This window comes from Vidua chalybeata, chromosome 9 (genome assembly GCF_026979565.1).
Source record: "Vidua chalybeata isolate OUT-0048 chromosome 9, bVidCha1 merged haplotype, whole genome shotgun sequence".
NCBI classification, from domain to species: domain Eukaryota; kingdom Metazoa; phylum Chordata; class Aves; order Passeriformes; family Viduidae; genus Vidua; species Vidua chalybeata.
In genome coordinates this window covers 20,202,793-20,213,247 of record NC_071538.1, presented here as the reverse complement: position 1 = coordinate 20,213,247, position 10,455 = coordinate 20,202,793, and the positions used below count along the sequence as shown (strand labels likewise).

Sequence of the window (10,455 nt, the reverse complement as noted above, 5' to 3'; positions counted from 1 at the left end):
TTCTAAGTGAGCACTTGCTGCTTCAGCTGATATGCCAGGTGCTGAGTGAAGGCCTGAAGTTGTTCAGCCCTGCCCAGACTAAGAGCTTTGAACAGCGGTTGCCTCCTGACAGTGTCCCTTTGTGTACAAAGCAACAAATGTCCCAGTTAACTGGGAGTCTTGTGGTTCCTGAGATTTTGTATCACAGGTGCAAATGCAGTTTAACTACACAACAGCTGAGGGGTCAGCTTGCTGCACATCTGGCCCTAAGCCAGCCAGAGGGAAGGCTGTGTCCAGTGCTGATAGCACTCACTAATTGCCAGTAGCCCATACTATTTGTTTGCTAGTTGAGCTTTAATCCTCTTCTGCCAGTAGATACTGGAAATGAACATTTTTTTCTGTAGGTTATACAGTCCTGTTACACTACAGGAGCTGTTGGCTGCAGCCATGAAAGGTGCAGGTGTTAGGAGTATACTCAGTCGTTGGCAGGGCACGTATTCATTGTCTGATGTATTGCCTTTGACTTTGTTGTAACATTTTCCATTATCTGGGCATTCCTGGTCTTGGTCTGAGCTATTCTGCCTGCATCCTCTGTGAGCGAAGGTGGGATGCTTTGAATGGGCTGGGCCTGACCATTAATGCATTGCTACAGCTTGGGAATGCAAAAGTGGAAATTGCTTTCACTGTGTTGCTTTCCAGCATAGATCTGTGGATTAAATCTGCTTCATGAAGGTTAAAAGTGACTGAAATGTACATTGCCTGTAATGCTCATCTTAAATCCTTTCAGGCATTAGGCACGGGCACTTGACATGTGACGGGTGAGTGTTTGCAGTTGAAATTGTTGCATACAGCAAAGATTGCTTGGAGAGGAATTTAAATACATCTGTGCAAAGCTCTGAAGTGCAGCAGATGGAGGCAGGGAAGTGCAATCCTGCCTTGACCCTGCAATTCCATAAGCAGTTCCTCTATCTCCCAGGGTGTGGGAGTAACTGTGCAGCACGAAGAGGCAGAATTAGGAATCTGCTTGAAGGGGCAGGTATATTCTGAAGGCCTCTTCCTGCTGGCTGCAGTATACTTGTTAATGTGAAGCATAGCAGGAAAAAATATGGCCTAGCTCTGAATTAACTTTTAGGCAGCTCTGACCCGCGGTAGCTCTGGGCCTGCCTGTGTCAGCCAGGCCCAGGGGCAGGGCCCGGGGGAGGCACCGGCCACCCTCAGGCTGGGGGCAGGCTCTGCTCAGCGGGGACGGGCCTGAGGGGGCTGCTCAGCAGCCAGCCCGGGAGAAGGCAGCACGATGAAGGCTTGCATTCCCCACACTCAAGTGTGTGGGGAACATCTTCAAGCGTTAATTCAACGTCAGTTCAGATTAGATCCTTGAAACGCTGGGGCCAGCCCTTTCTGGAATGATTGTTTAGCCAGGTACAAAGTGTCCATCTCTGGGCCAAATGGCCGTGTAAAATTCCATCTGGCTCTTAAAAGCAAAGAGTTCTGTTCTAAATGCACTCAGAAGAAAGCTTCATCCTCTAGACTGTCTAAAGAATGAGCTCAGTGAGGGGTGGGTAGGTACAGATTGTGGTTTGGTTACACAGCTTGCTAAGGAATGGTGGGCAGGAATGAGACTGTAACGAAGCAGTACCCAGGAGCAAGGCTCAGTTGTCTCCCCCCTGCCCTCAGGGGAAGCCTGGGAGGGAGAATGCTGAGCCCAGCAGACAGGACTCCAGCTGACAGGACTGCTCCAAGCTGGAGACTGCTCAGAGGCAGTTTGTAACGTTCTGTAAAAAAAAAAAAAAATGGAAGCCTACTGAGCTGCCACCAAGAGACTGGGTCCTCTCCTGACAGTAAGATCTTTTCCAAAGTTACCTGTGGGGAAGACTTGACCAAGAAGCAAATCAAGAAACAGCAAAATCATGTTTGCGACACAATTTACAAATTACTCTATTTAGACCTTTAATTTGTGATATTAATGACTGCAAAACACTTAGAATGACATTTGTTAAAGGCACATTTCATTTAATGCATAGTGTACCATTCTAAAATATCCTAATTTCCTTACAAAGTGCTTGAGCAGCCACATACAGATAAAGTATAGCAAAATATATTTACAATCTAGGGTTTAAATCTTAATCTGCCTAAAAATATTTAAAAAACTACAGAGATAAAATTAGTGCTTTTTTCAGCTTAACTGGGTCAACATACCCTGCCCTCTAATTTTTTCTATTTTTTTTTTTTTTTTAGTGATTTGCTTAGATTAAAAAAAGATTTCTGTACAAGATGTAGTTACAAAAAGGTATGTTTGAGGATACTTTCGCAAGTATTAAGCACCCTGTGAGATGCTTGTGTGTATATATATTTGGGAACCAAAAAGGACGAGCTGACTGTACCTCAAAAGTATTGGTTTCAGCTAGATACAGGAACATAATTTGTTTCTAGTCAATATAGAACTTGGAAACAAGGAATGCTGAGGAGTTGACTCACTCTTTCCAACATGATTTGCAGCAGTGAGGAAGGTGCCTGCCCCATTCCTGTGGGGGACTGGCCTGATTTAGACCTAGTAACAATTATTTTTTTCTCTCTTAAGCCTCTTCCCTGCCTAACCCTGCAGGTCTGTCCAGCATCTTGATTTTAAACCACCACCTTAGCATTGCATACTCCAGTGGTTTGCATTTCTTCTTTAAATTAATAAAATCACCAGTTTTTAATTCATTTGAGTGCGATGCTCGCTGCCTTAGCCCATGAACAGCAAACTCCTGGCCAGGATGAACCTGTGAGGTTACAGTGCTGAATAGTGCTACAGGTAAGGACCAGGTTGGAAATTTATTTTCCAAGAGTCAATGTTTGCTCACAGAACAGCAGATGCCAAAAATAGGTCCTGGTTTACAAATACACACAGTGTCTGGTCTAAATTACTTTTCAACTTTTGAGGTACAGGTTTTAGTGTTAAGGGGTTTATAAAATATACACTGTTTTTATCAAAAATATTTATACATTCTATTACAATATATTGCTTTTTACCCTCAGTAACTGCCAATCCAGGGGCTGGAGCTCAGTGGCCTACATGGATACATTTTTTTGTTCACTTGGCCACTATGCAACATCGGTGAAGTGGTACAATTAAATTACTTGCCTGGAGGTAAGAATACATTACAACATCCAAATATACATGTCCACAGCATGTATACATTGAAAATGCTTACTTTTCCTAAGTGATATGATACTGTACAGCAGACAGAGGAGGATGGAGGGGATTAGATACGGACTGGGAACTTCTCTGCCCCCTCAGGGTGCGGGAAAGGCTCGAGGTGAGTATGGAAGGGGCCGGGCCTGGGCCTTGCAGCTGCTCCCCTCTGGGGTTACACTGAGCAGTGTCCTCACATTCCTCATCCCAACCAGGGCCTTAAGCCGTGCTCAAGGAGCTTGAAGGCAAAACTGTTTGGCAAGTGACTTTGGTAAACTCTCCGGATTTTTCTGGGTTTTTCTTTGCAATGGAAGCACTTCCACAGTTGGTATCTCAAAGGCAAGGTGTTTAACATTTTTCCTAATAAATACCATAGAAAATTTACAAAACAAGGCATATCTGTTCTCAATACCATTATTTTAGGAACGCAAGATGAAGGTGTACATAAAAATGTGTAGTTTAAAAGACTGCACAATATTTAGCTGAAATCATTTGCCTTCTCTGACTAGAACCAGGTTGTGTGTGTCACCGGTATCCCAACTTCCTTCAGTGTGGCTGAGTGGAGATTACCTAGCTCAAAGTCTGCTTTTCCCACTTAAGGCAGATACTTTAAGAAGCGGTATTATCTGCTGTGGAAGGGTGAGAGAAACTGTACAGATCCACGTGCGCCCATGTGCAGGAAGTTCAGCACAGCCTGGGTTCACCAACTCAGCTTAGGAACGCCATAGACCTGCTTTCCAGTGCTCAGATAAAAAACAATATACAAAGAGGCCACTCTTCAAAAGAGTGTTAAAACAGTACTTAAAAGGATCTTCATGTGATTTAAAAAAAAACCCAGAAGCTGCAGGTGGCACAGAAAGCAATTGAAGGGTCAGTATTCTTCAGAGAGAGGCATTCTTGTGAGCCAGTCAGCTGGGGCTTCACAGTGTGTGGAAGTTAACACCAATCAGCAATGTAATCAAAATCTCTGAACATTTCCTGCTCTTCTTCTGAAAGTATCCTTGGTTCTCGAGGTGGAGTGAGGATAGGTGCTTCAGAGGTAAATTCATCATCAAAATTACTAACATCTTCTCTTCCTCTAATGGTAGGTACGAAAGGAGGCTTGACTTTCTTGGCCAGTAAAGCATGCCAATCAATTTGCTGTAAAATAAATGAACTGATGTTTAGTTTCCCATCTCTACTCCTTTGTGTCCTTAGAAATAATACTAGTTTGTACTCACCCTGAAAAAGTGATGCTTTTTCACATCCTCAGCATCTTTCTCTCCAGCTCCAAGACGACGCTCTGGATTTCTTCGTAGCAGCTGACAAATTCAGGGGGAGGGAAAAGGAGGAGGAAGGATGAGTGTTACTGTGTAAGAGCCCACACCAAGATAAGGTGGACAGTGAAAGTCATACTGCCTGACCTGTGGGCAGTCCTTGCCCCTTGAAGGAATGGACAAAGCTTTTAGCAGTGCTCTTTCAGCCTGTCAGTACAGTTTCAGCAGCAGCTAAACTAGGACCAGTGCCAGAGAAGACTCATCTGTCTCCCTGCAGAGCTGTGCTGCCGTGTCTTGGTACTGGAGGTGATCTGGGGCAAGTCACAGAGTGCAAAGTTCCTCTCTGCTGGTGAGGGTACAGATTTACATAAGCTAGTGGTTCTTGCTCAGCTCAGAGAAGAGATTAATTACCCTGCTGTCTCAGTGCTCAGCTCCTTCACAGCAGTTGATTTACCTGGAGAGGGTTCAAGCTGCTTCATACATTCAGCCAAAGGAAAGGGTTTCCTAGTTACCCCCAGAAGTTTGGTGCTCCCCCTTGTGAATTGTACTGCTGTGAGCAAGCCCCTGTTCCAGGCAGGGCCAGGGCCCAGCAGCAGGGTGGGTTGACATTCATGATGCAGCCATTGAAAAATAATGTCTAGTATATTGAGAATGAAATTATGATGGAAGGAGCATGCACAGAGCTCCAACTAGTAAACTGCCAGTACTGAGTTCCTAGTACATGTGTTGTGGGTGTGGTGTAGCAGCACCCTGTCCCCTGTGGATACTGGCATGAATTTTCACAGCAAAAATACCTTCCCCAGGTACTGCCTTAGAACTGTATTCTGCTTGCTTCCTCCAGGCAAACACTCTCCCTGGGACTAAGCAATTGTTTTAAGTTACCGAATATTTATGCTATTACTTAGATAGTTATGTCACAGTAGTTACTGTGCTACAGCACATTGCTGAATTGGGTGCTAAACTGATAGTTCAGCATCAGGCATTTATGTGGAGAAGCTGATTCCAAAGGCTTTGGAACCACCTCCAGTACTGCCTTTTCTATCAGCTGTGATAAGGTACTAACTTAGGTTCAACTGCCTTCGATAAGCAGACACATCTCACTAAGGAATAGCACTAACAACAGCCATAACCAAAATCAGCTGATCCTTGCCAAGAGTAGGAATGCAGATGCCATGTGTACAGTGTTCCTTGCCCCAGCTGGAATGAAACCAAAAAGATTTAGAAGTCTTGGAATTAAAATATTCATGTGACAAGGCTAATCTAACAAATAGGTCAATGCAGCGGTGTTTGGCTAGGAAAAGAGAGCTGAACTGCTCTAGTTAGGTCAAACTAGGAAATTTAGTTCAGAGAGAGAATAGAGCCTTAAGTGTTTTTTACACTTTAAAAAGAAAAACTTGCTCCTAATAACATGGAATGTCATAGACAATTTTTATTTAAGGTGACAGGCAGCATGGCAGAGCATAAATGAAGCAAGTCTGAAATTTAATTGTCAAAAAAAATACCAAGTGCAGGTTCCTAAACTATTTTGTTCCTCACAAAAGTAATTGTTGGAAAAGGACAAGAGGGAGATACTGTAATAATTATTAAAATGTTCTTACCCGTCTCATTATTGAGATGGCTTCTGTAGACAAAAATCGTGGATATCTTACTTCATCATTTACAATGCTGTCAAACACCTCTTCTTCATCATCTCCAGGGAAGGGAGACTATAATGAAAGTAATTAAAAAGCCACTATAAATAGGCTTAAAATCACAATTGAAAACAACATAAACTCAGCTGAATATTTGGAATTAGATAGCCTGAAATTATGTCTTCCTTCCCAGAAACAGATACATGGCTTTTGATAAGGAAGAGAGAAAAGGCAAGTTGGTATTATCCCATAATTCCTACTGAAGGACTGTGTTTTAAAAATGTGCTTTTAGATGTAGAAACACCTAAAACTGGGATCTTCTTTGAACTCAAGATGTACATGGAATTTATCTACCAGCTCTTTTTTGGGGGTAGCTACCATTCACAAATAGCGTGGGGAAGACTAATTTGTTTTTGTAAAATCTTTAGCATGTTGCAGCTCAAGGGTTTTCAAACTGTTTTGAAGTGGCCTGACAGATGTAGATGATATTGTACAAGCTTTTTGTCCTTTTTTTACCTGAAAGGAAATGAAAGTAAGTTGAAAGACAATCTCTTTTTGAAAAAGAACAAAATTATGAGTTTTTAGCATGTACGTTATCACTGTGCCACCTGGGAGATACTGCTACAAGATGGACCAGAAGGTAGAGCAGTATATACAATGGCAAATAAACTTCTCAGCAGTGATTTATTTATACCTCGGCTCATTTACATGAAACTGAGGCTTTCTATTTTAGTGTGTTTGGCATAATCTTTCATTGCTATCCAGTTTTATGTGTTAAAGTTCGCTTTCGTTCAAGCTACAGCAGTTAAGAAGTTTATTTTTTCCCCAAAAGCATTTGAAAGCGGAAGATTGATATTGCTGTGCACATCCAGATTTGGTAACAGATGTGTCCTGGAAACCTAGCTCCCCCAAACATGTACTGTACTCTTACTTAGAAACACTGATATTAATATGCTATTACTGGAATTTGATTTAAGACATAATGATGTAATTAAAAATAGAGTAAAGCAAAAATCTGTTACAACTTGGCTTCTACAATTGCTGATAATTCAAGCTCCAGACATGACTTGCCATCTTCTCCAGTGTTACAGCAGCCAATATCAGGTGAGTAGCTGCTCAGTATTTCACACTTCCTTTTCTTGATGACTGACATTAAGATGCTCACTGTAAAGCTGGGTATGCCTATGCATGCTGTATAATGAATACTGATACTGTGGCAGGCAGGACATATGAAATGTTAACAGACTTATCTTGAGGTTTGTAACCTTTAAACATTGCTTTTTATGACTCCACTGTACCTTTCTAGAACTTACCTCACCCACTAGCATCTCATAGATAAGAACACCAAGACCCCACCAGTCTACAGCTCTTGTATAGGAGGTTTCTGTCAGCACCTCTGGAGCCAGAAATTCCGGTGTGCCACAGAATGTGCTTGTTCTGTCTCCAAATCCCATTCCTGAAAGTTACAGATAATGAAAAGCAAGCAGTATTTTCTGCCATTCCACAACCTATTCCTCCAAGCAGAATCTCTCTCCAGAGCAACTTCAACTGACACTGTAGATCCAGGGCCTGTGTCCTGAAGGCTCAGGCCAACAAGGTAAAACATTCCCTCCTTCTTCCTCCCCATAGCTTTGTTTCACATGTGCTTCCATTCAAATTTTTCTAACCCTTGCTATCTGCAATGAACCAGATTAAGGTTCCAGTTACACCTCTGTTACCCAGTTATCTTTGTTTGGAAAGATACAATCTTATGCTCCATTTCTACCAGTTAGCACAAGAAAAAGCAGTACATACTAGTTTAGCCAAATGTGCCCCTCTGGATGCTTCTGTAGTGCAAATTACATATAGTAGAGTAAAACATGGGGTGTAGTGAAAGAATGTGGAGCAAAATAAGTCCTGTGGATTTGCCAGAGGGGCACAGTTTGGGACATCAGCACCACCAGGTCTGATGTGACATGACAAGGGGAGCTGCTGCAGAAAACTTGAGAAAACCTTTAATTGCAGCAGTCAGTAAAGGAAAGAACTTTCCTTCTTATTTTGTCATTTACAGAACTTATTTGTAGCTACAGTCACAGGACGTGCCCTGGCACTCATGTTTGAAGACCTACTGAGTTTACCCAATTCCCTCTTAGGCTACCTTAATGGAAAAGATACGGAAGACAGGCTAGATAAACTGAAAGAGGATCTTGCCCACACAATGGGTTTTGAGAAAAACACTGTAATAACTACCTCTATTTGTATTTGCCAGTAGTGAGATGCTTGGAAGTAACTTTCTAGGCTTCCCTTTTGGGACAATCTCTCAATTTTAGCTGTAGCATACTTTGCACATCATTTTCCTAAGAATCACACACAGAATCACATTTCCATATATTCAGTGTTGCAACTGTTTCTGAGCTAAAAAAATAGATAATCTACTTGTAAAAAAGCAAGAACTCAGGGTGGATTATAATGACACTCGATTTTGTTGTGCAGTGTCAAGATGTTTAGAATGAGGAAACCACCTAATGCTTTTCCTACTTGTAAAATGTGCAGTTTGCTTTGTTAACAAGCAGAGATGTGATGAAGTAAGAGTCAGAACAGGTGATGTTCACAACTGACAATAAATAAATAAAAATAACAGGGCAATGCTCACGTGCTCCTGGTATTTCCCTGCTAAGGAACTTCTTCCTCTCTCCACATTTGTACAAACAGAGGTGTATTATTTTCCTTCAAATGACACATGGTAAATAGACCCTATGCACATGTGGCAGTCCAAAACTGTTAAGGAACAGTCAAGAGTAGGACAGACTATGGAATTCCCCTAGAAAGAAAATTTAAGGGCCATTACCTTCTTTGCAAAGACCAAAGTCAGCAATTTTCACAAAGCCTTCTGTGTCCAGCAATAAGTTATCCAACTTCAAATCTCTAAATGAACATTTGAGAACAAAATTGCATCACTTGATGTGTTTCTTCAGTACTATTCAGAACAGCTGAAATTCATCTGCTGGAAATGACTACTTACCTATATACTATTTTGTGCTCATGTAAATACTGAAGTCCAAGAACCACACATGCAGCATAAAATCTGTTGAAAAAGTTGAAGTTAAAATTTCAATGGAATTTTGTCTTGCTTTTCAGAATGTGATGTCCATTATTATTGATATTTTTATGAGCCATCCTTTGAAGATTACCAATTGTTTTTTTTTTTTTTTTTTGGGTACAGATTAGTTTTATACAAGGCCAGAGTTTTAAAGTCAGATGGCAAAAACACTTAGACTTGCAGCTTTCAAATTGTAGTATGTTTGCTTGGGCTGGAGGATAAATTTTCTGTAGTGTTCACTGCTATAGCATTGAAGGTTTTCTAAATCAGCTTATTCTTTCCTATTTTAGCCTTGTCTACTATTTTAACTCTTCATTCAGCTTTTTTATGTAATCCTTAAAAAAAAAGAAATTATAAAAATTGAATACTTGTATGTAGATTTTAAATTCAGTTTAGATTCAGGAACAATAAACCTGCATGTCATCTTCTAACAACAAAATCAGTTAACCAACCCTTTTAAAAACTAAAGTGGCATTTACTGAAGTGGCATAATGTGGTGGCATGTGGTGATGAAGTGAGTTCTCATGTTAGTTCTTATTCACTGAGCAAAGCGCCCTTCACTTAATGCCACAGGAAAGGAGGGATACTCACACTGCTCTGGGCTCAGAGAAGACATCAGTGTGAATGTGCATCATCAGGTCCCCACCAGCAGCATATTCCATTACAAAGCAAACGTGATCTTTGGTTTGGAAACAAGCAAAAAGGTTCACCAAGAAGGGATGTCTTACACTATTCACAGTTTCAAATATTCTCTTTTCACACATCAAGCTGCAAACAAAATCAGGAACAATATAAAGCTCAGTGCTGAACAACAGTTTTTCAATTCTCAGAAATTACTGGTATATTATACTTTATGTTTTTTGCTCTATTCCTCATGATTAGATAAGAACATTTTCTTTTGTTCAAGAGAGAGGTTTTAATATCAGGATTTCATTAATTTATATTTAGCTTTCCCAAATGAAAAGAGGAAACCAAGCAGCCCATGAAAACTGTGCTGACAGTTCATTTCAATAATTTTTTAATTATTTACAAGACAAAGTGGAAATCCAGTGACAGTATTACAGATATCTAGCTATAGTAATTCCTCCTTATTTCTCCTTAAACCATTTGTTTAAGTTGTAGGTTATTGTTAATACAGCTATCTTTCTTCCTGCAAATGAATACAGTCACTCTTAAGCAACAGTAAAAACATGTTCTTGCACTAAAACGAAAAATTTTGTAATGGCCCTTTCACATTCAAGCAAATAAAAAAACCCCAAAAAATCAGAACCTGAGTTTTGGGTCAAAAAGATTGAAAAACACCCAACAGTATACAAAGGGAAAATATGATGGACA

General features: G+C 40.7%; 1 protein-coding gene across 2 annotated transcripts in view; it reads right to left on the bottom strand.

The window, feature by feature from the left end:
* Nucleotides 1-1,901: 1,901 nt before the first annotated feature.
* The window catches only part of PKN2 (protein kinase N2), a 54,574-nt gene continuing 46,020 nt past the window's right edge, over nt 1,902-10,455 (bottom strand). For both annotated transcript variants that reach the window (XM_053950229.1, XM_053950231.1), the window contains 7 exons: nt 9,712-9,888; nt 9,043-9,105; nt 8,869-8,945; nt 7,355-7,497; nt 6,009-6,116; nt 4,375-4,455; nt 1,902-4,294 (listed from right to left, as the gene is read on the bottom strand). In XM_053950229.1, coding sequence (XP_053806204.1) covers nt 4,091-4,294; nt 4,375-4,455; nt 6,009-6,116; nt 7,355-7,497; nt 8,869-8,945; nt 9,043-9,105; nt 9,712-9,888 — 853 coding nt within the window. In that variant the 3' untranslated portion in view covers nt 1,902-4,090. The remainder of the gene's footprint in view (nt 4,295-4,374; nt 4,456-6,008; nt 6,117-7,354; nt 7,498-8,868; nt 8,946-9,042; nt 9,106-9,711; nt 9,889-10,455) is intronic.